The sequence below is a fragment of the Haemorhous mexicanus genome, chromosome 27 (genome assembly GCF_027477595.1).
Source record: "Haemorhous mexicanus isolate bHaeMex1 chromosome 27, bHaeMex1.pri, whole genome shotgun sequence".
Taxonomy (NCBI): Eukaryota; Metazoa; Chordata; class Aves; order Passeriformes; family Fringillidae; genus Haemorhous; species Haemorhous mexicanus.
This window is the reverse complement of record NC_082367.1, coordinates 3,409,189-3,436,608: the sequence shown is the minus strand read 5'-3', so window position 1 is coordinate 3,436,608 and position 27,420 is coordinate 3,409,189. Positions and strand designations below refer to the sequence as shown.

General features: G+C 49.2%; 1 protein-coding gene across 1 annotated transcript in view; it reads right to left on the bottom strand.

The window, feature by feature from the left end:
• Nucleotides 1–27,420, bottom strand: part of GRIK3 (glutamate ionotropic receptor kainate type subunit 3) — a 133,719-nt gene that overhangs the window by 21,287 nt on the left and 85,012 nt on the right. Inside the window, exons 7-11 of the mRNA XM_059868524.1 lie at nucleotides 24,792–24,935; nucleotides 22,172–22,279; nucleotides 18,470–18,583; nucleotides 15,755–15,958; nucleotides 4,667–4,890 (exon numbers count right to left, since the gene is read on the bottom strand). Of these exons, the coding sequence (XP_059724507.1) occupies nucleotides 4,667–4,890; nucleotides 15,755–15,958; nucleotides 18,470–18,583; nucleotides 22,172–22,279; nucleotides 24,792–24,935 (794 nt within the window). The remainder of the gene's footprint in view (nucleotides 1–4,666; nucleotides 4,891–15,754; nucleotides 15,959–18,469; nucleotides 18,584–22,171; nucleotides 22,280–24,791; nucleotides 24,936–27,420) is intronic.

The following is a 27,420-nucleotide window of genomic DNA, read 5'->3' as shown; positions in this document are numbered from 1 at the left end:
CCCAGCCCACAGCCTCTATCAGGAGATGCTTCCCTCTGTAATTCTCCACCAGATGTGCCACCACCCAAGGAGAGGGTTCGTGGCTCCATTCCAGGGTGGCCTCGCTCACACAGTTGGATTTGTTTGGAGAAGGGCCCCAGGGACCTCCTGGCACTGAAACCTGCCCTGGGCACGTGGCAGTGCAGAGCTGGGGTCCTGGTGGGTCCAAGCAGGGGAGGGATCTGGGGGAAACCCATCCCTGAGGATGGACAAGGCACAGCCCACTGATGCATTGTTCACAGGGCTCCCAGGATGAGGGAAGAGACAAGAGAGTTGACTCCATGTTCAGAAGGCTTGGTTTATTATTTTGTGATATATATTATAGTAAAAACTATACTAAAAGAATAGAAGAAAAAATTTCATCAAAAAGCTTAGCTAAGAATAGACAAGGAATGAATAACAAAGGTTTGTCTCTGACCGAGACAGTCTGGACAGCTGGACTGGGATTGGCTATTAATTAGAAACAATCAAATGAGACCAATCCCAGATCCACCTGTTGCATTCCACAACAACAAATAAGAATTATTTACAGCTTGTTCCTGAGGCCTCTCAGCAACTCAAGAGGAAAAAATCTTAAAGAAAAGATTTTTCACAGAACATGTCAGTGACAGCCCACAGCTCCTGTGGCTTTGGAAAAGATTACCCTGGGCACAGCTGTGCCACTTTTTCTTCTGTTTTCCACCTCCAAGGTACAGTGCAATGAGCTCTCCTTTCCTTTCCTCCCTGGTTTATCTCTCCTTCCTGTTCCCTGACTGGGTTTGGGGTGTGGAACCCCAGGTCCTGCTGAGGCTGCAACCTGGCATTGCTGCTTGTTCATCCAGGGAATGGTTGGGCTCTCCTTGCTGCTCACCCTCCTCTGCTCTCTAAATCAGAGGAAATCAGCAAGGAAACAAGAACCAGGCTGAACTCAGACCTGGCTTTACATGCTGCTTATTCCTTGGAACTTGCTATAGATTCACACCAGAGGTGGATAAAGGATGGTGTCTTGGTCCTTTCTGTCAGATAAAGCCAGAGTTCAGGAATTAGATTAAAACTTTCTTGGGCTGCCCACGAAAGACTGTGAAAAAGAAAGGGAATGGGTAAGATCAATGAGCCTGGCAAGATGACACGCTGGAGAACTTCAAGGTCTGAGTGAAAACCTAGTGGTGCAGCTCAAATGACAGAGAAATATTCAGAAATCTGCAAAGCAGCCACAGCCTCCAGAGCAGAGAAACCATTAGTGGAAGCAAGAGGTAACGAAGGAAGGAGGGAGAGGAGCTCGTTGACCCCAGAGCTCAAATCAGTTGGGGAATTCAGGATCCTCTGTGGCTGGCTTCCCTCATCCTCACATGGACTCTGGGCTCTGAGAAATATTTCATCAAAACCTAGCCTCATTCTCCTGCCTCTTTCAGCTTTTTGGGCGGGAAATGGAAGCATTTGGAAGAAATTTAAAAGATCTAACACAAAATACTTTTGAGTCTAAATTGTGTCTCCAGAGAAATATTCAACGGATGACCCAGACTATTGTACTGGCAGGGATGTCCTGAGGAAGGCAGGAATGATGAATCTGACTCCATGTTCTCAGAAGGCTAATTCATTACTTTATAATGCTATATTATATTAAAGAATACTATACTAAAGAATAGAGAAAGGATACAGACAGAAGGCTAAAAAGATAACAATGAAAACTCGTGACTCTCTCCAGAGTTCCTGACACAGCTTGGCCCTGACTGGCCAAAGAGTGAAAACAACTCCCAGCAGAATGCAATGGAACAATCACCTGTGGGTGAACAATCTCCAAACACATTCCACATGAGCACAGCACAGGAGAAGCAAATGAGATCAGAATTGTTTTCCTTTTCTCTGAGGCTTCTCAGCTTCCCAGGAGAAAATCCTGGGCCAAGGGATTTTTTCAGAGAATGTGAATGCCACACCAGACCTTGCTGCAATTAGGATGAAGATTAAGTCCCCCTGCCCACCCTGGCACACAGCCAGAGGGGTTTGGTGTAATTTGGAGGCTGTGTGAGCCAAGGACAGGTGCCAGCCTGGCACCAGAGCCTCCAGACACAGCATCCCATGGAGCTGTGGGGACAGCCAGTGTTGGTGGCTCTCTGTGGGCTGGGAGCTCCATCAGTAGTGAAGAAAAGCTGATTAAAATGACAGATGAACCAAATCCATCCTTGGCTTTCCTCTAAATAGTTCCTGAGTCTGTTTTAAGTGGCATTGACCTATGGTTATGGCATGAGCAGAGGGCTCTGGTGCCTAGTTCAGAAGAGCCATGTCTCTGAATTAAGGCTTTTCTATTTTGATTGTGGTTTTCTGCTGACAATTGGATTTCAGAGGCCTTGCTGGGGTCAAAAGCAGATATTGTTTCCATTACTTCTGAAAGCAATAAATATTTTCCCTGTGAAATCTCTTGCCTTCCATCTCTATGTGTTAAAAGACCATTCCAGCAGAATTTTAATTACCCCGAATACTTGGTGTTATTTGAAAAATAGGATGACAGAAGAAATGTCAGGAGCAAAATGTGAAAAAGAAACTGTAATTGCAATATTTTATGTGTTGAATTTAGTCCAAAAATTAGCCTGAGAGAGAAAAAATTGTTCTACAACATCATAATTGATGTGATGGAGTGAGATGCTGAGGTTCTTGTCAGAATAAAAGCTGAGACAAAGCCACAGTTCTTCAGGTTTTCATCCCTCAACATCAGCCAAAAGCCAGGCAATGCTGGACAGACATCCCTGTTTGTGCAAAGTGGGGACTGAGGGGCTTCAATCAGGGCCTGCCCCAGCATTTCCTTCAGCCTTTCTGCAGCATTCCACGTGCAGATACAATTGGCACATTTAACACGCTTTGAAAGTGGGGTCTGGATGATTTGGGCTGGATTTGGTCATTATGAGCTGGGAAAAATGAGCTCCAAAATGTAAAATTGTGTTTGGATTGTGACTGCAGGCCACAGGAGCAGGCTGGTGCCATCAGCTGTGCCCTGCCTGGATGACAGGGACAGACAGACAAGGGCTGTCTGTCAGCCACCACAGGATTTTCCTTCTCATGGTTGCCTTGGGTGCACATCCCCAGAGGAGAGTCCTGTGCTGCTGAGAGCACCAGGTTATCCCTGACAGGCTGGGTGGGGAGGGAGGGCAAGGACAAGGCAGGAGGGGGATTGCAGCTGCAGTCTGGGTCCTCCACGTCCTCTGAGAGGAAAACTGTGGATGCTGACAGTCTGGGCAGGGAGAAAGTCAGATAAACTTTCCCAGGCATTGCTCTGGGGGAGCTTTGAGAAAGCTCAGAGAAAGAATTAAAATAATTTTTAGTCTTTGCAGCTGGTGTTTTGAACTTGTAAGATGTGCACAAGAAGGGTGTTCCCAATCAGCCAGTGAGGTGAGGGGTGTTGATTGAGGACCAATCAGGTCCAGCTTTCTCAGAACAGTCTATAAAAGAATGTGATGTCTAACAAACTTCACTTCTGAGAAGACCTTGGAGTTTGTGCTGCTTCATTCAGCTGTCCCTAATACAACAGTGACAGAAAACAAATGTCAGCTCTGCCCCGGTGCAGAGGAGGGGCCAGAGGAGGTCCCTGCCTCACCATGCATGTTTAATGTGCTTTGAAAGTGGGGTCTGCACAATGTGGGCTGGATCTGGCCATTGTGAGCTGGAAAAAACAAGCTCCTAATGTGAGCACTGCAGGTGCTCACAGCTCTCGTGCCCAGCTCACTCTGCTGCTCTGTGCAATCAGGATGTGACAGTGAATGCTGGAAATCTGCTCTAAATGCCCCCCTGGACTGAGGGATGCTGAAAATTGCAGATTTGTTGCACCATCAGGGTTAATGGAGTCTGGGCTCTGTGTCTGATCTTTCCTTTGACTCTCTAATGCCAGTGGATGAGGGAGGAATGTTTCTGATGGTGCAGCACAGCAGGCCTTGGGGAAAAGGGTCTGCATGGACCCCCAGACCAAACCAGGGAGGGTTCTGAAATCCCCACTGGTATAAATTCAACTGCAAATAATGAGAAATGAGCATCAAAGTGCAGAGTGGGCTGAGGAATCTTTGCTGGATGAGGAATTTATGCAAAATATTCCACTGAGGGCTGTGTGTGGTCATGGAGGGCACCTGCCTGCAGGAGGGGGAAAGTGCTTTGTTTGGATTTGAAAAGGTGGGACCATGGATTGAGAGCAAACCTGGGCTGTGTCTCATCAAAGGCCCTGTGGAATTAACAAGGCATGCAAATGTATGCAAATTCTGCCTTTAAACATAGAGGATTTAAACATGCTAATTAGATGCATATTAATTTTGTAAACAGACACAATGTCTGATCTGTAGCAAAGGCATCTCCATTCTTTTGGTGTAGGGAAGGGTTTGTGTGAGCTTTACAGGGACAGAAGTGGGAAATGGTGGGGGAGATGGGAGCTCAGGTTCCAGCAGAGGCTGGGAAGGCTGTGAGCAGTGAGCATGAATGGACAATGACACAGAAATCCAGCTCTTCATACACCAGGAGGTGCTGACAGAAAAGCTGCAAAACTTCTGAAATCTTCAAATCCTTCCATGCTGGGAGTGTGTGAAAGTGAGCAGGCAGCCCATGGGGATGGACCAGGGGGGATCTCAGGGGTGACCAGGGTTTGGGGCTGCAGCTGCCAGCAGGGACCCCTTACCTGGCTATGACAAAGAGCACACAGCTGACCCCCAGGTAGGCGAGCAGGATGTACATCCAGATGTCAGGAGAGAGAGGGTTGAGGAAGGAGAAGACGCTGGGGTTGGTCCCGTTGGGCTTCCTGTAGAGGATGCTGACCCCCAGGGTCATGAAGGGCTTGGAGAAGTCGATGGCTTTCTCCCGGACATGAGTGATGGTCAGAGGAGCCACGGCCAGGTCAGCTTTCTGCAAAGAGGGAGGGACAAAGGAGGAGTTACAAACAGAGGTGTTTCCATGCCCTTGGAGACACCACAGCTCTCACACAGCAGAAACAGGCCAAAATCCCCCAAAGTGCAGCCCTGGGGCTCCAAAATCCCCCAAAGTGCAGCCCTGGGGTTCCAAAAAACCACCAAAGTGCAGCCCTGGGGTTCCAAAAACCCCCAAAGTGCAGCCCTGGGGTTCCAAAAAGCCCCCAAAGTGCAGCCCTGGGGTTCCAAAATCCCCCAAAGTGCAGCCCTGGGGTTCCCCCCTGCTGTTGCACATGTGGTACACATCTGGTGTGAAATACAGATGTTTGGGGCACAGTGTTTGCAGTGAAATACAGCTGTTGGGGTACAATGGTCACTGTAAAATACAGATGTTGGGGGCACAGTGTTTGCATTGAAATACAGATGTTGGGGGTACAATGGTCACTGTAAAATACAGATGTTGTGGGCACAGTGCTGTGAAATACAGATGTTGGGGTGCAATGGTCACTGTAAAATACAGCTGTTGGGGGTACAATGGTCACTGTAAAATACAGATGTTGTGGGCACAGTGCTGTGAAATACAGATGTTGGGGGTACAACGGTCACTGTAAAATGCAGATGTTGTGGGCACAGTGCTGTGAAATCCAGATGTTGGGGTACAATGGTCACTGTAAAATGCAGCACAACCAAATGGAGGCGTTACAGCCTCTGCAGCTTCTGCCCCAATGTGACGAGCTCTTCTGAAACAGTCAGAAAAATCAGATTTTACAGAGTTCTAAAGTGATGGGTGGCTCTTGTCTTGCTTGCTCCTCGCCACAACAGTGAGCAGGCTGTGTGCAGAGCCCGCTGTTGGCAGCAGTGGTTTGTTGTTGTTGTTGTTGTTGTTGTTGTCCCTCCTTTCATTTGTTGCTGTCCTGCTTTCATGCTGATACAAGAGAGGAGGGTGTGGATGGAGCTGCAGGGAGCCATGCTGTGGCAGTGTGAGCTAAAAGGTTCAGTCTCTTTTCCCTCAGTCATTTCATGATACAGCTTGAGGGGCTCAGTCTCAGGCAGGAATGCTTGGTGCCTGTGGGTGGGAGGGAGGTGTGCAGGTGAGACCCTCTGAGGAAACTCTGTTTAGTGATGGACTCCTCAGCCCATCCTGCTGGAGGGCTCTGAGCTCCATGAAGAATTTCAGCCAAGCACATTCTTTATCCTGACAGCTTGTATGAATTGTGTTTGTTTCCATTATTTCTGTTATTTACTGATTTGTGTGTTAATATGAGCAGCCACATTCACTCCCTTCTGTTGGCTAAGAGCTGCATTCACTCCTCTCACTAAACATTCACCCAGGTTCTCAAAAGCCACAAGTAAACTCATCCAAGGTTTCCTCAATATCACCCTCCTTGCCTGAGCTTTGCAAATCATTCTTTGGGATTGTGAACTTCCGAGGAAACACAGACACATAAATTACAGCTCTGAAGTTGAGCAGAACCTCCCCCAGTGCCAGGAGCCCGGGCGAGATTTATTTAACATCTGGTTCTGAAAATTAAAATTCTAAATTACCCATGAGTGATAATTACCTAGAGATACAGTAGATTTGTCATTATTCATGGACTTTAAATCAATACTGGCTGGAACATACTTTGCTTCAGCAGGAACTGGGGGTTCACTGTAGGAACCAGAGCAGATCCCTGGCCTGTGCTGGGGATAAAGGTTGTACTAAAGGTTACACTTGACCTTTCCAACCTGTGATCAAGTCAGTGCAATGTTTATAAATAGAGGAATCTGGGTCTTTTACTGTAGGAAGAGTCTCTGCATGAGCTTTTGTCCATTTACATGCGTGTCTGTGTGTGTGTGTGTGTGTGCAAGGGACCCCCTCCAACAAGTGCAGCCTCACAGCTCCTGAACAGAGGCCTTCAGGAATGATGTAACAAGGGTAAAAATGATGTGGTTTTGTTCTAACATGGCTCTCCAGCTGCTCCCTGGTTTCCTTTCCTTCTCCCTTTCCAGATGGAAACTCTTTTTTACATCAGAGCTCCTTTCAGTCTCTGCCATTTGTCAAAACCTGTGGAAAATGGGGACAATATTTTCCCAGAGAGCCCATTGTGCCAGCTGTGGTTGTGGTGACATGGACAGAAGCTGAAGGGGGTTGGAGGTGGCATTGGTGGCTGCCCAGCCTGAGCTGGGGATGTTCTGCATTCTGGAGACCATCCTGGCAGGTTTGGAGCTTGGCTGCTCCCACCACCTTACAGCACACCTGGAAATTTTGGCTTAGCGCTCTGCACAGTCACAAGGCAGAAATGGCAAAAGAAATGCAGCATTTTCCCTCCTCCACCACTTCTGTGTGGGTGTCCTGACTCACCAGGGAAAGGCAAAGAAGATGTTGAAGGATTTGGCTATGGGTTTTTCTGAAGGAGGCAGCAAATGTTGTGTGGTCAGAGCTCGCTGGTGATGGCCAGGCTGAGGGAGCCTCGGCCAAATTTGTCAGAACAATGCAGTGAGCTAAAGAACAGCCTGGAGTTTGTGCTTTGCACAGAAAATGAAGAGAGAGAACTCTGCATGGATGCCCAGGGATCCAACTGCTTTTAGCACAGAAATAAAATTTTACTGTGTGGCTCCAGCAGCTCCTGTGATGTGCTCCCAGCCCTGTGTCCTTGCAGGGAATGTCACACTCAGGCAGGACAGAGCAGGGATTCTGGAGCCTGGCTGGGGTGTGTCCTGAGCAATTAGAGGCAGCACAGGGCTGCACTTCCATATCCTTTTTATCAATGCAGATTTTTCTGAAGGTGGCCTCTAATTAAGGCTTTGCTGACAGAGAGGATCTAAATCAAACCCACCAAGGGTGAAGCTTTGATTTGTTGTGCTCTGACATTCCAAACTGGGCAGTCAATTACCAGACTCTGGCTGCTTCCTTTACTCAGCCCTGGCTCTTGTGCTGCTGCACAGTCAGGTGGGTTTTATTAAAGATGAGGAATTAGAGCAAGTGCCAGGGGCTTAAAGACCCTTGTCCAGCAAAACCTCTTAAGCCTGCAACTCTGCTTTACTGGAGCTCACATGTCTTCCAAGCCTTGTGCCTGTTCTTAAGTGTTCTGCTGAATTGAGGCCAAAAAGATGAATTCTGCCAAGGCACATCAAACACAGACACTTCTCCAACACACCTCCAAGGGTTTGGATCTCCTCATTCACCCAGTTCCAGCGTTTCACTTGGCTGGAACAGCTGTGAGTTCACCGGGTGTTCAGCACAGGGATGATCTATTTGCTGCAGAGATATTTGGTTTTCATCAGAAAATGCCAAGTCTTATCTCCAAGTTCTCACTTATCAGGGAGATGTGGCCTGTGGGTCAGGACAGCTCTGGTGCAGCTGTGGTCACTGTGGGAATCCTGCAGTGCCTGACCTCAGCCAGAGCCAACCTGCAGGCAGTGGCTGGTCATGGCAGAGCCCACCAACAGCATAAGCACCAAGATAAATATTTATTCAGGAAAAGAAGCTGCCTCTGTGCTTATTTTGCCAATCTGCGTTAGGTATTTACATAAACTAATCATGTGTGTGTTGCCTGAGAGACAGAAATAGTGTGTGTGTGTTTTACTGATTTAATTGTTACAGGTCTGGCACTGTCATCCCTCGGTGTCTCTTGCACTGCCAGCACTGGGGCTTCTGCCTTGGGCCCTGTCTCTGCTCCCTACTCTCCTTGCCTGGCTGCTGTGCCCTGCTCCTGCTCCATTCTCAGGTTTCTGTGGTTGAGATGACCCTGAGGTATCAGAAAGTCTCTTTTTTCCCAGCCCCATGACCAAAGAAGAAGTTGAGATTCTTCTGTTCTGCTTTTCAAGGTTGGTTATTTCTCCTTATCTATTCCATTCTGTCTCTGACCTGCTCAGGTCTGTCTGGCAGGTTGGGTTGTGGCACAGTCCCTGCCCTTGGGATGGTGTTGGCTTTTTATACTAAGAACTACCTGTACTTTATTTACAATAATTTTCCAATCCCTATCACCTATGTTAGACAGTCTGTCTCTACTCTAAACCAATCCAGAAGTGCCACCATCACAGCAGAAGATGGAGGACAAGAAGAAGAAGAAGAAGAAGAAGAAGAAGAAGAAGAAGAAGAAGGACTGGACATGCCCAGATTCCTCCATCTTGCCTCTTGAACCCCCATTCTAAATCCCCAAAATTCTACTTTTTCACCCTGTGACAAATTCACTGTCATTCTACTCAAACCCTTGTTGCTTGTCACTCTTCACACAAAGTTGGGAATTGTTTTCCATGGGCTAAAATTGAAGGCACAGGTGTCTTTGACTCCATGCCAAGGTCTCTGAGCCCCCTGCCAGGGTCTCGAGTCACCCAGGGCAGCCAGAGGAATGTCCTGGGTCCCGACACTCCCTGTCCCCAGGGTGTGCTCACAGCTGCAGCTCCCTGCAGCAGAGCAGCCCCTGAGGTGTGCTGGGCTCACAGCTGCAGCTCCCTGCACCTTTCCCTGCAGCAGAGCAGCCCCTGAGGTGTGCTGGGCTCACAGCTGCAGCTCCCTGCACCTTTCCCTGCAGCAGAGCAGCCCTGGCTGGGCTGTCCTGGGCATGGGGCTTGAGGCACAGCTGAGGCAGCTGGGCTCTGCTGCAGCCCATGGCTCAGAGAGGAGGGGCTGCTGCTGCTGGGGCAGGTGTGGGGGTCTCTGTGAGAGCCCTGTGCCTGCCCAGGGGCAGGGAAGCACTCTCAGGGAGCAGGGATGCTCAAGGAGAGCAGGGTCAGTGCCAAGTGTCTGACTCCAGCTCTTAGTGGCTGCTCTTGCAGTCTCAGTCCTTGGGCATCATTTTTGTCAATGGATTTATTCAATATCAGGGTGAATTAAGAACAGATGTTGGCAGGAAAAACCCAGCTGTGAGCTGAAGGGGAGGAATGAGGGCCATGAGGTCCTGTTGGGGTTTTTATAACCTTCACCTTAAGGAAGATCTCCTGAGTTGGAACTGCCATTATTTGTACCTGAGGGATGTGAAGGCTGGAGGATTCAGGTGAGAATGGCCCTGCTGTGAGAAACAAGCCCTGTCCTAGGGATTCCTGCCAGGTGAACCAGCCAGCGAGGGGCAGGGACACCTGCTGAGCACACAGAGAGCCTGAACTCCCAACACACAGATCCTTCACCTGGATCCCTGAGTAGGACCCAGTCATGAATCCACCCAACAGTGATCTGAGCACGAAAGGAAAAGCCCTTCTGGTTTATTTCCATCCTGTCCCTAACACTGAGGTCCTGCAGTGTCTAAAAGGTGGAGGACACTTCATGCAATTAAATTGTTTGCTCCCTGTTCTTGTCCCAGTGACATCCACAGGAAGCCCCAGCTCATGACAAGTGAGGTAAAACATCCACCAGTGCAGGGCATTAATGGGGAGCTGGCAGTGTGGTGCCAAATGTATTTCTGCCAGAATTTACTGTCAGAAAATGCCCACTTACTGTGGAATTGTTAAATCAGCTGTCAGGAACAGTCCCTAAGGATGGATATTGCAAGTCCTCCACAGTTCCCATTGGCAGGGATTTCCATCAGCAGCCCCAGTATTTGCCACATCTCTTTTATTCCCACCTGAAGTCTCAGATTGAATGGCAATGTGATGTGCACTGTCGCAGCAGAAGACAAGTTTTATTTGTGAACAAGTTTGTGCAAAATGTCCAGAACAACTCATTCTGCTGCTTTTATGGGATTCTGCCCACAAACAATAGGGAAGATTTGCAGGCATTGCTTTGCCAGACAACTGGAATTTATAAATCAGAACGGATGGGCCACGGTGTGCAGTGGAGCTTTGCTTGTATCAGTAATAATTTCTATGAATAAACATCAATAGCAGTTCACTGTTGCTGAAAGGAGGAGGTTTGGCACTTGTCAGGCTCCCTGTTTGTTATGAATAAAGGGCTCAGGAGCTTCTCTGCACTGCCTGGGCTCCCCAGACCTCCCTGAATACCTGAGTTCAGCTCTCGTGGCCCTTCTGATCAAGGCTCCTCTGCGGGAATGGCCAGAGGGGTGACAAGAATCAGTGACTGAGGTTACTTCTCCAGGGAATGAACTGAACTCCTCAAAACAGGGACTTTTTGTGCTGAGGATGAGCAGCAGATGAAAGGCAGCAGGGCAGGGCTGCTGCACGAGGCTGCAGGAGGCTGTTGTCTCTGGATCTGCTCCTGGGGACCCTGTCAGAGGCAGGGTCGTGCTGTGGCTGCTCTGATTGCTGTTGCTTTTCCTGTTTATGCTTAAGGCCAGACTAGAAACACAGGGATTTTACAAAGGATCACAGCCCGAGGCATCCCTGCCTGTGGCCAGGCACGTCTGGATCAGAGGGAGAGGAGGGGGAGGATTCGTGACTGCAGCAAGCCCTGAGTGCTCACTGTGTAAACACCTGTCCCAGCACGTGATTCACCTTTGGGGTGCCAACTTTTGGGGATTTACTCCTTTGCTGACAGCACCTTTGTCCCCCAGACATTGCTGTCATGCACCCACCCAGCTCCTGTGAGGGCCATCTCCACCCCAGGGGACAGAGCCCCTTGCTTTGACCATCTCCTCCTCTCCAAATTTCAGCCTCAGCTGAGCTGCCTGATTCCTGGTATGCAGCATCTGCTGATTCCTGGTATGCAGCATCTGCTGATTCCTGGTATACAGAATCTGATGCTTCCACATCTCCCAGGCCCTCTGAGCAATAACCATCACCATTTGAGCCTCTCACCTCACCCCAGGAGCACCCCCTGCTCTGCCCAGGTCATTCAGGGAGCCCACACCAGCTCAGCCCAGCTGGGTCACAGCAGCCCAGGGGGCTGAGTGGGTCTTCAGCAGTGCAATGGCTTTGTGCACTGAATTAATCCTGACCTGGGCATTTGGAGCTCACAGAATCCTGCCTGCTTTAGGCTCCCACCTGAATGATTCCAGTTTGTTTATGAGAAGGAGGTGCTGAACACAGAGGAAAGCCAGCTCAGATATCAAACTCTGGATGTGGGCAGCCCTGTTTTCATCACCACCACTCGACTGGAATGCTGTCTCTAACACTTTTCCTCCTGGGTGTGAAATGGGCTTCATCTGGCCTGCTGCAGTGTCCATGGGCCGTGCCTTTCCCCACTCCAGGGGAAGAGGCTGCTGAGGAAGGGCCCATCTGGCTGCAATTTCACTTCTGAAGGCTTTACATAAACACTGCTATAAAAAGCAATGGCATGCAGATAAAGGAGCTGATGGCTTCATGTGGGGTCTGGGCAGGCACAAGCTCAGCCATGCAGGACAGAGCACAGAGCTGCATCTCACAGCTAAGAAGAGGAAGAAGAGGAGGAAGAAGAAGAAGAAGAAGAAGAAGAAGAAGAAGAAGAAGAAGAAGAAGAAGAAGAAGAGGAGGAAGAAGAAGAAGAAGAGGAGGAAGAAGGAGAAGGAGAAGAAGAAGAAGAAGAAGAAGAAGAAGAAAAAGAAAAAGAAGAGGAGGAAGAAGGAGAAGAAGAAGAAGAAGAAGAAGAAGAAGAAGAAGAAGAAGAAGAAGAAGAAGAAGAAGAAGAAGAAGAAGAAGAAGAAAAAGAAGAGGAGGAGGAAGAAGAAGAAGAAGAAGAAAAAGAAGAGGAGGAGGAAGAAGAAGAAGAAGAAGAAAAAGAAGAGGAGGAAGAAGGAGAAGGAGAAGAAGAAGAAGAAGAAGAAGAAGAAGAAGAAGAAGAAAAAGAAGAGGAGGAAGAAGAAGAAGAAGGAGAAGGAGAAGAAGAAGAAGAAGAAGAAGAAGAAGAAGAAGAAGAAGAAGAAGAAGAAGAAGAAGAAGAAGAAGAAGAAGAAAAGGAGGAGGTTTCTTGCAAGAAGAGGAGGTTTGGCCCTTTCCTGCTGCTGTGTGTTGATTTGCTCTTTAGATAGTTACCCAAGAAATGCTATAATGCAGGTTTGACCATGAATTTTGTGTTATTTAATGGGATTGCTCTTCAAATCTCCTTCTTGTCTATCTCAGGTAGCTGACCACAGCTTTGGGAATGGCTGAAACCTCCTGAAAGCTCTGTGGTGTTTTGCAGGACACTGGAAGGGACATGGTTTGGGCTGAATGACTGCCTGGCTTCTATTCCCTTGGGAGGGATTTGCTCCTGGTGAGCCCTACAGTGCAGTGAGAGCTCCAGAGCCCAATCCCAGCAGTGGGAGAGCTCCAAGGCTGCTCCCAGCAGTGGGAGAGCTCCAGAGGCTGCTCCCAGCACTGGGAGAGCTCCAAGGCTGCTCCCAGCACTGGGAGAGCTCCAAAGGCTGCTCCCAGCACTGGTAGAGCTCCAGAGCCCAATCCCAGCAGTGGGAGAGCTCCAAGGCTGCTCCCAGCAGTGGGAGAGCTCCAAGGCTGCTCCCAGCACTGAGAGAGCTCCAGAGCCCAATCCCAGCACTGGGAGAGCTCCAGAGGCTGCTCCCAGCAGTGGGAGAGCTCCAAGGCTGCTCCCAGCACTGGGAGAGCTCCAGAGCCCAATCCCAGCACTGAGAGAGCTCCAGAGGCTGCTCCCAGCACTGGGAGAGCTCCAAGGCTGCTCCCAGCACTGAGAGAGCTCCAAGGCTGCTCCCAGCAGGGCTGGGCAGAGGAGCCATGTCCCGGGGGCTCTGCCGAGGGGCACAGCTGCCACTCGGTGTCAGCTCTGATCTGTGTCACTCACATCACTCGGAGCAGCAGAGCTTCCACTGGGACACTGCCACTCGTCTGTTGTGTAAGAGGCTCTAAAATCTGTGGTTTGAGCTGCACGGAGTGTTCCAGAAGGAAAAGCACCAAGGCAGGCTTGCAGAGCTCTCCCATGAGATGGAGTCCTGCTCCCCAGGGCTGTCCTTTCCTGCCCTTGCTGCTCTCCTGCTCCCTGGGCCAGGCCAGCCCAGGGCTGCAGCACTTGTCACAAACTGATTAAGCATCACTCTGTCCCTATAAAGGGACATAATCATCATCATCTGCATTTTACAGATGGAGGAAGCAGGGCACAGAAGCAACTTGTCCAATGTCATTTAGGGCAGAGAAGGCAGATCTGGAAGCCCAGCCCAGCTCCTGAGCCACTCATCAGTCCCAGCCAGTGCTTGAGTCTCCACACACCACAGTGACTCACCCAGCAAACTCATTCTTCTCCCATGAGTGGTAAGAACATCACAGCTCTACAGGGGATTATTTTTGTGTCTTTTCTGCTTAGGCTGTGGATTCAGAATGCACCCAGGACCTGGAGGTGGTCATGGGCTGCTCCACTTGAGCAGGATGCTCAGGAGGAGAGCACTCTGCACTGCCTGCACTGCTGCATGTGCCGCAGAGAGCAGGCATTCTTTTTGTCCTTAGCTTTTCTTCCAGAGGCCTTCTCTGGGAATCAGATATTCATAAAAACACCAGCTTTCCTCACCTCCATAACTGGGCCCTTGGGATCACAGGATGTGCTGGAGGCAAGATATCTAATTAGCAAACTGAGCAAGCTCTGGCCACGAGTGGCGGTTTCAGAGGCGACGATGTTTTGGTGGCTGTGGGAGCAAAGCTGCTGCTCCAACAGCTTCCCTGGGGCTTAAAGGGCTCCTGGAAGTGGCCATGGAAGGAGAAGCACAGCTGCTGTGTGGCAGAGGGAGCTCCATGTCCCAGGAGATTTTAGTAAATAAGTTGCTCTTATAGAAAATAATAAATGAAACTGTCCAGGGCACACCTGCTCCCGCAGTGTGGATATCTGCTCTGGGCTGGGCTGTGTCTGGGACATGCCTGGGCTCCCCGGGCTGCATTGGTGCTGTGCCCTTGCTTGTGTTTGTTTTGGGGGTGAGAGCAGCTCATGCTGCCAGCCCAGGACAGCCAGTGTACCCCAGGCCCAGGGGAAGCCTCTGCCCTCCCCACACACCCAGCCTGTGTCCCACTGTGGGACAGGCTGTGCCTGGAGCCATCTCTGTGCTGGGAGAATGGCCCTTTTCAGGAATTTCAAATTAATGTTTGGAAGAGCCAGACACAGGGATATTCTGGCAACCAGTGGGACAAGGAACCAAGCAGGGTCAGGAGCTTGCTGTGGGTATTCTGGGCCAGCGAGAAATGGCACCTGTCCCACTCCAGAAAGCCAGCCCAGGGATGTTGGGAAGGATGAAAGTTTGACAAGAAAGTCTCACAGATATGTGTGCTTGGCAGAAGGATTTTTGGATGTAGAATCTGAAGGAACAATAGAAATGAAAGGAAGTTTTGATATAGAAGAAAAGAATTGCCAAGCCAGTCTTAGTGGATAACCAAGGAGGCAAAGGGTGTGTTAGTTAAAAGGGGTTTTTATGACTTAGAGCAAAGGATAAACCCACCCCAAACAAGAAGATGTTTTTACCAAGCAGAAAGAGAGCACAGGCAAACAAGTCAACAGATGTTGCAAGTAAAAAAAAGGTCTCAGAATTTTCCACTGCAAGAAAACTGAAAACCAACTTCGAGCTGAAACTGTGATGTACTGTGTGTGAGTGATTGGAGAGCAGTGACATAAATATGGTAATTACAGCAGTTATGATGGGCTATAGGTAAAAGTTAAGGTATAGATTGGTTCTGCTGTATCAAGATGCTCAGCAAAGAAAAGTATAGAATGCAATGTAATCAAAAGAAAGGTATAGAATGCACTATAACCAAAATAAAATACAGAATGCAATGTAACCAAAAGAAAGGTATATAATGCACTGTAACCAAAATAAAAGTATAGAATGTAATGTAACCTAAAGAAAAGTATAGAATGCATTTGTAACCAAAACCAAAGGGTCTCCAGGCCTGCCTGCAGCTGGAGCTGACAGCTGTAGGCACAGGCTCTGTCACCCATGACCCTGGGTGCTGTAACACCTTGGATGTAACAAACTGCATTTTGGGGAGCTGCCTGGAGTCCCACATCCCTCATTCAGGCTCTTACAGTGGCGGGCACAGCCTGGCACAGCCAACCCTCGGCAGCCACCCACGGGCTCACTCACGTGGTCGATGAGCTCCTTGATCATGCCATTCCACTGGCCCTTCTCATCCTGTGCCCCGTATTTGCCGTCCTCCACCAGGCGGATCTCGTAGGAGAAGCCCAGGATGATGGCCAGCTCCTTCAGCAGGTCGATGCAGTAGCCCTCGAAGCGGTCGTTCCCGAACAGGGCCGTGTCAGATTTACGGAACATCACAAAGGGCTCCTCCTGCACAGGGAAAGCAAAAATTCCCAGTTCAGGGACAGCTGGAGGCAAGGCCACCTCTGCAGGTCAGCCCGAGCCGCCAGGCACCGGCTCTCCAGGCAGGGCTGGCACTGTGACATGTTGGGAATAAATTAACTTTGCACAGCGCATCAGCTAATTAGCAACCTTGTTTACCCCACAAAATTTAATTTTGTCTCTTCTGAGCAGCCAACTGTTTTCCATTTGGTAGGATTTCAGGGAGAAAAATAAGCATTTCATGCTCTGAAAATGAAGTGTTAGAAACAGCAAAAGAGGGGGAGGACAAACTCACCCCCGTGCCCTGCACACGGTACCTGCCTTTCACCACAGCCTGGTGGGTGAAATTCAGGGTGAGGGAGCTGTGCATGGCTGGGGCCACCCCAAAACCTCCCCACTGAGCTCACTGGCACTCCTCTGAGCTGGCCCTGCCTGATGGACACTGCCCTGCTAGTGCCCAGGGAAACTTTGTGCTGTGTGCTGCTCTCCTGGCTGCCTGGGAGAGCTGGGGGTGTGTGACCCGTAGCAGAGCTGAGCTCCGGCACAGGGGACAGGAGCTGAAGCAGTGACCTGTGGATCCCTCCCCTCGGGCAGGGGCTGGCAGGTGAAGTCACACAGAAATCCAGAATCCTTTGGTGCCTCTCAGGCTTGGGCAGCCACCGAGGACGAGGAGCACTGGGGAGCCTGAGGGAAAAACGTGTGGAGGACAGATGGAAATGGAAAAGGTGGTGGGCAGCAGGCAAGAATTGGAAGGCAAGAGGAGGGTGAGGCACCTCCAGCGAGTGTCTGGCTCAAGTTGGGGGTGTCTGCAGGGCTCCTGTCCTTGCTGTGGGGTGGCCAATGAGGGAAGGTGAGGGAGGGCTAGGCTTTGTGCTGGAAAATGCCCTCCGTGATGTTACCCAGGCATGGGGGGGCTTGAAGAGGTGGGAGGGCAGGTCTGGAGGCCTCATTAGAGCCCTGTCACAGTGCCTGGTTTGGGGTGGGGTGCTCTGAGGAGGGGGCTCAGGTGGTGCTTGTCTCTGCCCACCTGGCAGCCCCCAGCTTTGCCCTGGGGCTCTGTGCTCCCACGGAGGGGCAGCGGGTGCCCCTTTGGCCCAGCAGCAGGGTCAGGACACGGAGCCCCGTTTGCAGAGTTCTAAAGGCCAGCTGATCACATCACACCCGTGGAGTTCAGCTTGGCACGAGCAGCTCGGCTCAATCCTGCGCTCCCCCGCCGCCTCCTCGGCGCTCTGCTCTGGAATTAGTGCTTTGTTTGTGAATCAGCTGAATCTATGGATCTCGATATAAATCCATGGCTCCCGAGCAGCCATAAAGCACTATTAATTTTGGGAAGCGCTGTAGGGATTACATACATATTTAACAGCCGAAGCACTGAACATTAGGACGCCACTCGCTTCAGTAATGTATCTCCAGGTCTCAAACATTTCCTAGGGGGTAATTCTGAACTCTGTGAACCACTTATTCACGGACTATTTCACAATTTATTACTGAAAATAGCCAGACATCCAATTCACAAGCTCTCTCAGTTTGCTAATCGATTTCTCAGTGAAGGTGCCCTCAATTTCATAACTTCACAGCTCCCATATTGCTTGGGGAGAGCGGCACTGGCTGCTGGGGTAATATTTCTCTTCCAACAAGTCACTGCAATATGAGCAGAGGGGGAAAAAATAGCCTTTCATGCCTTTTCTTTTAAAGGCTCCTCCTATGGCTCTTCTCTCGTCATTTACAGCAGTGCAGAACTACAAAGGGGTGTTGCAAATGCAAATAACATCCAGGGCTCTATTTTATGTCTCAGACTCCGGCATACGCAGTGCAATCACTGCAGAACTCAGGTCTGAGCACATTCCCTCCTCCCCGGGGCACAGGGATCCAGGACAGCCCTGGTTCCAAGGTGGAAGCCCCGTGGCACATGGGCAGGCCCGTGGAGTGGCACAATTAATGGGAGCTGATATCAGCCCCTGCCTTATGTAATTCCTACGTGCTCGCAGAGCTCGAGATGGAAATGTTGCCTGAAAAAAGCCTGTCAAAGGCAGATGGCTGACAGTCCCCTCCTGGCTCCATCATTTTGCATTATGCCGTGGCCTTTGAGGTATGGTGGGTACCATGGCCTGGACCCAGACAATTCCACAGCCATGGAAATGTTTAATGGGAAAAAATGTCATGTGGTGGATGGGAAATTCGTTGGGAGGAGTGGCTGATTCGCAAGGAAAGCTGCTGCAGCATCTGTCTTTGGCTTGTGTTCAGCTTCCACCCTGCTAACCCCTTGTGAGGGATACAAGACCTCTGGTTCCAGCCCTTCTGCCCCAGACCAAGTGTCCCCTGTCTCTGTTCCCCTCTGGGCACCTTGGTCCCATTCCTTTTATGATACAAATCCATGCCATATCGAGTCCCATCCTTTTAAAAGGCACTGGGGGGCTGTGAGCTTTCAGGGACATTGGAGGTCCCTGGGATATCCCTGGGGCTGTGGGGAAGGACAGTGACAGGCTGGCAGTCCCCTACCAGCACCGTGGTGACAATCAGAGATCTGTTGCTCAGCGAGTCCGTGACGTTGGGCCCTCGTCCTTTGGAGATTTCTGTGATGTTCAAACCATCTGAAGGGCTCCATGCTCCAACCTGAGAAGAAGCAAAGCACCACAGTGAACCCCCATCTCTGATTCCTCCACCCCTAATCCCTACCTTGCATTCCTCACTTGTTCCCAGCATCCTCCTGACCTGGAAAAGAGAACTTTCTTCTTTTGTCTGCAGCAAAACTAGAATTACCATGAATTAACCCTTCAGCTGCAGGTCAGTCCATGTTCCACAGGTGGCACATGTTCCACAGTCCCTGTGCTGCTGCAATGGATGAAGACTGTGGGGGGTGGAATTTAGGGGCTGAATAAATGAACAATTTGCAAAGGCACCGCACAGAGCAACAATCAAACCACACTAAAGAGTCAAATCTGGGCAAGGATAAAGCACAACAAAAGAAAAATAATCACAAATAGGAGTCCATTTTCTTTCTTTTCCATTTCCCCACCAATTTGCTTTGGTGGGGGGGATTAAAAAGGGCTTGACCAGCTCTGCAGATCCCTGATAGGGACCATTCCTGCTCTCTGTGCCGTGGCAAATCAGCTGGAGATTTCTAACACATCTCTAGGCAGGGCCCTGGGCCCCCCCTTTGGGAAATCCCTGCACTTGGGGGGGGGTCTCAATCCTGGCTGCAAACCTGGAGGAGGGGGTGGCACAGGCACATCAGCTCTACTTCAGGTGCTCTGTTCTCTCAAGCTGTCAAATGTAATAAATTATTAGACTTCAATGAAGTCTATTGATCCAGAAATGGCAAAGCATGTCTCTGTTTAAGGAAGTCATCAGGGCGAGGCTAAGCCTGTTAACCTGATCTCCACGGTGCAGGGGAGGCTTTGGGACAAACTTTGAAGGCAGGAGTGGCTAAAGGACTGTGACAGCAAGATAAAATGTCAGGAAAACTGCAGGAATGTGGGAGTGCTGCCAGCAAATGGAGCAGGGTGGCCACAGAGCCAGCCTGGCAGTGAGAAAAACACAAACCCCACCTGGAAATGGGAACAGAATGATCCATCTGTAGGGTCAAACTGCAAGGTGGGACTCGGAGAGAAGCCAAAGGCAGGCAGCTCAATCCACCGGGGAGCCAGCAGCTTCCCATCTTTTATTTATTGCTGTTTTTAAGATTCTTCAGCCTCTTCAGCAGTCCAAGGGGAGAACTTGGTTTTACTGCATCCCCAAAAAGAGACTTTGTAATGAGCAATGCTGCCTGGCAAAAAAAAATTGTCATAAATTCTAGAAGAGTTTCCATGAACTTTGTGAAAGGTTTTAAATATTTCAGGTAAAACCGAAGCGATCTCCCATCTCTGCCTTGGATCACACAACAGCTGCAATGTCAAAAATTATTATTATTGTGGAGGGGAAAAAAGCAAGTCTGAGAGGCCCCAGTTTGCTGCACTGCAGCCCCTATCACTTCTGCCTTGCTACGTTTTCTTTAAGAAAATTAAATGCATGGCACTTAAGACTGAATTAATCAGTTTAAAATATTAAAAAAGGAAGAAAAAGGAAAAAGTGCTTTAAGAGAACTGTGTGAGTCAGATAGTCAAACTCTATGTAATTAGGATTTGGTAATACTCCTGTAATCCCTGGAACATCCAGGAGGTATGAGGATCAGGGGTTCAATCCTAAAGCTCAACAAACATAAGCTGTGATACATAAAGCACAATCCAGCTGGGATTTGTTTGTAGTTTGGTGTTTTGTTAGTTCAGATTAACTATTGACAGAATTCTGGCTTCAACAGAGATTTGACATCGATACTTTAAAACCCCTCTGGAGCTGACACGAAGCTTTCAGGAGAATAATGGTGGGAACTGTGAAATCTCTGAATTATTGGAGACAAAAGTTGATGGGGTGTGCAGGGGACACGTCGAGGTTTGGCAGCTTCCAGTGGGCTTGATGTGACAGAGAACTGCAATAACTCCAGCTGGTGCCAGCTCTGCTCAGCCCACCTGAGAGGTGCTGGTTTGACAGGTGATTCTGTGGCTGTGCTTAAACATTTGGATTCAAGTGGTACAAAAGGCTGGAGTGTTTTCTATTATCTGCCCAGCACAGCTCTCCAGCAGTGCCTCGGTGCTGCTGGACTTCAAAAAGATGTGTTGTTATTTTGGGTTAGGCTCTATAAACAAAATATTTTGTAAGGAAATAAGGCTACAAAGGTCAGCTGCTGCTCAGTTCTTGTGAGGCACTAGCACCTTCCCCAGCTCTGTCCTGCCTCCTGTCTCAGCCAGAGACTGAAGGTCACTGGGTTGATTTGAAATGTTTCCTGTATTCCTTATTTGACACCAAAATCTCCCCAGCAGGAGAGATCTGTGGTGACCTTGAGCTGTGTTACCTGAGGCACAGAGCTGCTGCTGTGGTGGGGAAGTGTGGCTGCCATTCATTTCAAATCCCAGGAAAACCAAACAGTGAGGAAGGGGGATGTGGCACAGGAGCCTCCCCTCCAAACAGAGCACGGATCCATGGCTGCCTCCAGCCCTGGGGCTGCCTCCCTGTGCTGAGTGATTAATTTCCTGGACAAGTCCCCTGTGCTCTCAGGCCATGCACAGGTAATTGAAATCCCTCCCTGCTGCCAGCCAGGTGTCCCATGGGTTCAGAACCTGTCCCCCTGCCCAGAGGGACAGAGCCAACAGGCTCAGAACCTGTCCCCCTGCCCAGAGGGCAGAGCCAGCACCGTGCCCAGCCACCACGGGCACCTGGTACCTGTCTCAAAGCAGACTCTGCTCTAGAAAGGGCCTTGCTGCCCTGCCAAATTCCTCCTGTACAGGTGATAGACACCTGTAGCAGGACAGGGACGCAGAGCTGCTCACAGAAGAGTCAGAATCATGGGATTTCCTGGAAATCACAGCTCCCTGTGCTCTGGCTGCTCACTGCTCTGTTTGTCATCAGCTGATCTCACCTTGAAACCTGCATTCTAAGGGTTTTAAGGCTCTGTGTGCTGCCTTTTTATTTTAAGTTTGGTTTTTTGAAGTAATTGAAGAAAAGGAAATTAAGTCCCCAGGCACACCTGGGATCAGATTTGCACATCAGCATGGTTTTACTGTGCCCAGAGGAGATCTGCACTAATTTGGAGGACCTAAGGCTGCAGCCTTCATGCTCTTGACCCTCGTGACACCCCCAGCCAGGCAGGCAAGGCCACACTTCTCTTTTTTCCTTATTTTCCCTTAGATAATAACAGAATACCCAGTCCATCATCCTGCAAATTCCAGGCTGTAATAAACTGGGGCTGCTCCCAGCCTTGGGCAATTTCACAGTGGGAAATGACTGCAGATGGTGATCTCCAGTGCTGTGCTCTCCTCAGAGAAGAACTGAGGGTTTGTGAGCCAGGCCAGCAAGAGGGAGAGGGACAGGCATCATTCCTGCCTCCTTAGGGCAGGGAGGGGTTAATGGATGCTCAGAAAGTTTCTTTTGCCTCCACTATCCCAGGAAAAGTGCCACAAGCACTTCTGCAATCTGCAATCCCACGCACTGGCTTCAGGGCGAGTGAGTCATGGTTGAGCATGGAAAAGGATCTGAGAAATCCCACAAAGTGAATATCCTTTTATATAAACCCCAGAAACCTGGAATCAATACAGCACCAACCATCTCTCTGTTGCTGAGCACCAGCGTTTTCCTCAGCCACATGCAGATAAAACAAACCCTGCCTACCTTTTCAAGGCCGTCTTCTTTGAGACTGATGATATCCAAATCAAAATCTGTCCGTAAACCACTGGTTTTATTAAAGACAATGCGTCCCGTTAATCCTTCCCATTGGGCCTGTGGAAGGGAGAAAAAGTAGCAGGGCTGTTACTCAGTATCATAAATAATCTTTTGCCCTCCACTGTATGTTCTTTTAATTAGTCCTTATGCTGGTTCTTTCTCCCTAAAGAGCCTGATTAATTAATAATCCCTCTGCTGCTGCTCAGACTGCAGACGGAGCTGGAGATCTCCTTCCCTCTCTTGCAGTCCTTGCTACAATTTCTGTTTGCACCTTTTGTGCTCACCAGCTGTTGCAGGACGTGATGACTCAGTAGAAAAGGACTTGAATTTATCACGGCATCCTTGTGAGCTGCCTTCATCCTTGTGGTGCTGATAAACACCGGCTCTGGGGCAGCTCCAGCCAGGAGAAATCCCTTTGTGCACCAGTTTGCTGCTGCTTCCAAGGTGTGTGGAAGCTTGAATGATGGGAATGCCTCCCTCTGTCCTTCCAGAGGGAGAGTGGAGCAGAAGAGGCCAACAATGTGCTCATGCAAGCAAGCTCTGAGGTTTGGAAACAGGCACAGAAGTCTGGGGCCATGTGCTGCTGGTGCCCTGCTTGTTTTTGGCAGCAGAAGGATGGGAAGGTGCTCGCTGGGACTGGGGACATCCCATTCCCAGAGATTTTTCAGTGCTTGGCTGACTGAGGTCCTGAACAGCCTGGTCTGACAGGGACCAGGAGCAGGAGCAAAGATGCCTCAATTCAATTCCACAAAAAAGGAAATGGATCAGATTTCTTCCCTGGGATTCGATTTCTTTCCCACTGTTCACTTTGCAGCACCTCTGGAATGAATCTCTCTGATTTAGGAGGCGATAGAACCCCCAGTGCCAGGTGCTCTGTGCCAGCAGAGCAGGAGCTGGGGGACAGCAAGGTGTCCAATGCCTGGGGACAGTGCTGGATGTGCTGTGGCTTTGTCCTGAGGATGCTGCTCCTGCAGGAATGCCAGGCTGCTTCTCAGCAATCCCATCCCAGCAGTGGGGAGCTGAGCCTGGGGATCTCTCCCCTGAGCAGCCCCGTGCAGGCTGCTCACTGAGAAACGTGTTTCCTTTATGGGTGGGGGAGCTTGAAATATTCCAGTGTGATCAAGGTGGCATAATGTATTCTCAGGGGGAATAACTGGCGTTTCTCCCAGTAAACACACTCCTCTGGCTCTCCCTCATTAATTCCTGAGGAGCAGTGACAGCCTGCTCCCAGCCTCGCCACCCTGGAGTCCTGGGGAGGCTGGTGTTTGCTCATTTGGGCATGCAGGTGGTTTGCCTGTGGGATGTGCAGCCCCCGGAGCCCCCCGGGAGCCGGGGAAAACACGGAATGTTTGACGAGCCCAGCTGGAGCAGACACAGCTGCGAGCTGAGCCCTGCAGCTCCCGCGGGGCTGATGCCTTTTTGGGCTACCTAAAAACAGAGGCCAGACAGCATTAAGAGAATAAAAAGGGTTATATTTGTTGAAGGGTCTTCAGGTACATTTTGGGCAGATGAAGGGGCTATACCCAAAAAATGGATGATGATGATTTTTCACACTTTTATAAGTTTGGGCCATTTGCATATTGGGTGTTAATCTGCCAATTACAGCTTCAGCCAATGAAGTCATTTACCCCAAGTTTGCTCCCCCTCAACTCACTTTTGTTTCCATCTCTCAGGGTCTGAGGCAGTGAGGTGTCCTTGTTGTGTCTGCCCAAAATGGGAAAGCAGCAGCTCACACTGGGTATGGAGTTTAGAGTTATAGATTAAAGAATTGCAGGATTACAAATCCATGGAAAATATAAAAGCTGAAATCCTGGTGCACCAGTGGGAGCACCGAGGGGCTGCACAGCTCCTGGTCCAGGCAGTTTTCTAATGCTGCACCTGCCAAGCCTCCACCCCCTACTCCTCCCGGGGAATGTTTATAGTCAAACAAACCCTGTCAGGACCCAGGACATTCCTCTGGCTGTCCTGAGCAACCAAGACCCCTGCCAGGGGTCTCAGAGACCCTGGCACAGAGCCCAAAATGCCTGTGGTTTTGATTATGACCAGTGGAGCAAGTTACCAACCTTAGATGAAGATCTGCTAGCCATGACAAATTTAGTGGAATGATAGTGAATTTATCACAAGGTGAAAAAGCAGATTTTGGGGTTTTAGAATGGGGATTCAGGGGGGCAAGATGGAGGGATCTGGGCATGTCCAGCCTTTCTTCTTCTTCTTGGCCTCCATCTTCTGCTGTGATGGTGGCACTTTTGGATTGGTTTAGAGTAGAAGATCACTGTCTAATATAGGTGATAGGGATTGGGAAGTTATTGTAAACAATGTACATGTGGTTTTTAGTATAAAAAGTTAACAACACTGACCCAGGGCAGGCAGAGTGCCTCTGTCTGTCCTGCTGAGCAGACCTCAGCAAGCCAGGAGAAAGAATTTTATAGATAAGAAACAATGAACAACCTTGAGACCGAGAAATGAAGAGCCCTGACTCCTTCTTCGAGCGCCGGGCTGGGAAAAGAGACTTTCCAACATTTCTCGGGGTCACTCTGACAAGCTAAAGACCCCGAGAAAACCCTTTTACCTCTTTTATGAAGTTCATGAAGCGGCCGCCGAAGCGCCAGGCCTTGTGGCGGTGGCACTGCAGGGAGTTGACGGTCATCTGGGGCGCGCGCTGGTAGCACACGGACACCACGTGCACCGCGTCGTACAGCAGGGCAGCGTCTGTCTAAAGGGAAGGGGGACAGCGTTGGTGGCTCGTGGTGTGAGTACAAAAGTTGTCCATTTTTTTAAAGGTGAGTGAACAAGTTAAACCGATTGCTGCCAAGTTGGATTTCTATTTGTTTGTTGTTAATAATTTCATGTTGTCGTCACCTGTTGGTAATAGTTTTTCTTTCATTAGCTGCTGTTGATGGTTAGGAGTCCCCTTTGTCGAGTACCACCCTGCTGCTTCCTGGAGGATGGCACCTGGGACTGTGAGGAGGAGGTGACATCGGGGCTGGTAAGCAAATGAGGAAACCCCTCACCAAACCTAGCAGGAAAAACCCCTAAAAACAACGAGCCAACACAGAATTAAGGGATCCAAGTGATGTCTATATGTGAGGAACAGAATCCAGTGTCCACTGAGACCCTTTTTACCTTTCACCCTAACCTAAAAAGACATCGGCTAGAAAGAGGACCCTGAATGTCAAAATGAAAAACTGGGAATCTCCTGGTGCTCTTGTGAGGACAGAAGCCCCAGATCTGCCTGCACTTTTCCTCCTCCTCCATGCCACTCCTGGGAGCAGCAGTGGCATGACCACGACCTGTCGGCTCTTCCCACACAAACTGATTTTTAATAAAGGTATTAAAAAGGAGAACGATCTCCTGTCCTATTTATTTCAGCCTGTAGTGTGAAAAATGCGTATTTTGTGATTGGCTTTTTGCAAATATTCAAATGAATATGATATGATTTGTGTTAGAAATTGATGCTGTATCAATTCTCTTAAGTGGTGTCTTAAATATGGTTTTAGGTTATAACATAATGTTAAAATAGAAACTATGCTATGTTACTTTTTTTCCTAAAGAAAGGACTCGCAGTGAGATAGCAGCCACAGGACACCTGAATCTTTCCGAGAAAGAGAATTTATTCCTCCATTATCAGGAGAAACAAACTTCTTCCCACCTTGCTCGGGCAGGATGACACTGTCAGGATTATGAGGAAGAAGCTCAGAAATTCCATTCAAATACAGGATTCTGTCTGGTCATGACCAGACAGAATCCTGTATTTGAATGGAATTTCTGCATCATGTATGAGGTGTATGAGTATGCTGTTGTTTTTAAGGGTCAATCCTCTGTTAACATGGGTCCTTTTTCAGGTTTAAGCTGCCCATAAAAAGGTACCCGGACATCCATAATTCTTTGTTTCTATTGTCTCATATTGTCCTAATTCAAATTGTCCAAATTATTATACCTCTAATTACTATTTTAATAACCATTTTATTACAATTAAACTTTTAAAATTTTAAAAACCAAGTGATTGGTGTTTTTCACAGTAGGAAAAGGTGGAACCCCCTCTGAGTTACCCCCGCCAGCTCTAGGGTTTCTCTTTCTGTGTTCCCTGGTGGTTCCTTGCTTGTTTAGATCAAAAGCTTGGGGTTTTGTCTAAAATCAGCGATTCTGGAAGTGCTGTTTGTCTGTTCGGGTTGTTTCTTGCACATTTCCTGCTGTGGTGTCAAAGAGGGAGGCAACGGCTTCTAAATGTGGAAGGTAGTAACAGAGTTTTCTTATTGAGTCTGTTTTGTCTGAGTGTAAAAAAAAAACCTATATGAGAACATATTTTCTACACTATTTTATACATGGGAAAATAAGAAACAGAGATGTTTGTGGGCACACAGTTTTCCAAAAATGACACAAGCTGTCACCAAAATCAGGACCTCATGGCTTTGTAACATATTCTAGCATTTCAGTGATCTGAACTAGGGAGAACTTTTTTTTTCCCCATATAATGTGATGATTTTAGATTCAATTTGAGATGCCCCATCTTACATCCAAACACTGATCAAGAGAATTGGATTTATTTTTCACTCTGATGTGGTAAGACCTCCTAGTGAAAATACATTATTTGCTGGCTTCACGGAGCCACGAAACAGATGTGAGTGTAGCAGCAGCGTAATAAACCACAATAAAACAAAATAATACAGCAAATAACTGAGCAAACATCTCACAGGACGTAGCCATGGAGAAAATCCTCCAGCCTTGGCAGCCATCCCCGTGACCTTCCCTTCCCTCAGCAACCAAGCATGAAGAGCAGGAGCCCCACCTGCATCCGTGGGTGGGTTTGGACCACAGCAGGGACAGGTCTGTGAGTTTGGGACTGGAGGAAAGGGGGAAAAGGATATGTCCACACAATTTCATGGTGAATTACAGACTGTAATGCCCAGCTGAGTCCAGGGCTCCAGTGGATAGACCCCTGGCAAACAGGAATCAGAGGCAGGATCCCTCTGAGAGAGCAAAGAGGGGCTGGGAGGAGAGGCAGCATTGGGCACAGGGGGGCTCAGCCCTGGGCAGAGGCAGGAGCCTGCAGGAGTCTGGGGGTCTCTCCCCTAACAACAAACACTGCAGCAGGGATCTGAGGGGCCACTTCAAGGTGAAAGTCTGGGAGCCTTTGCCACTTTGGCTCTGGCAGATCTAAAGGGAAGGGAAGGAGGGAGCCAGTCAGCAGTTCTGGGGGT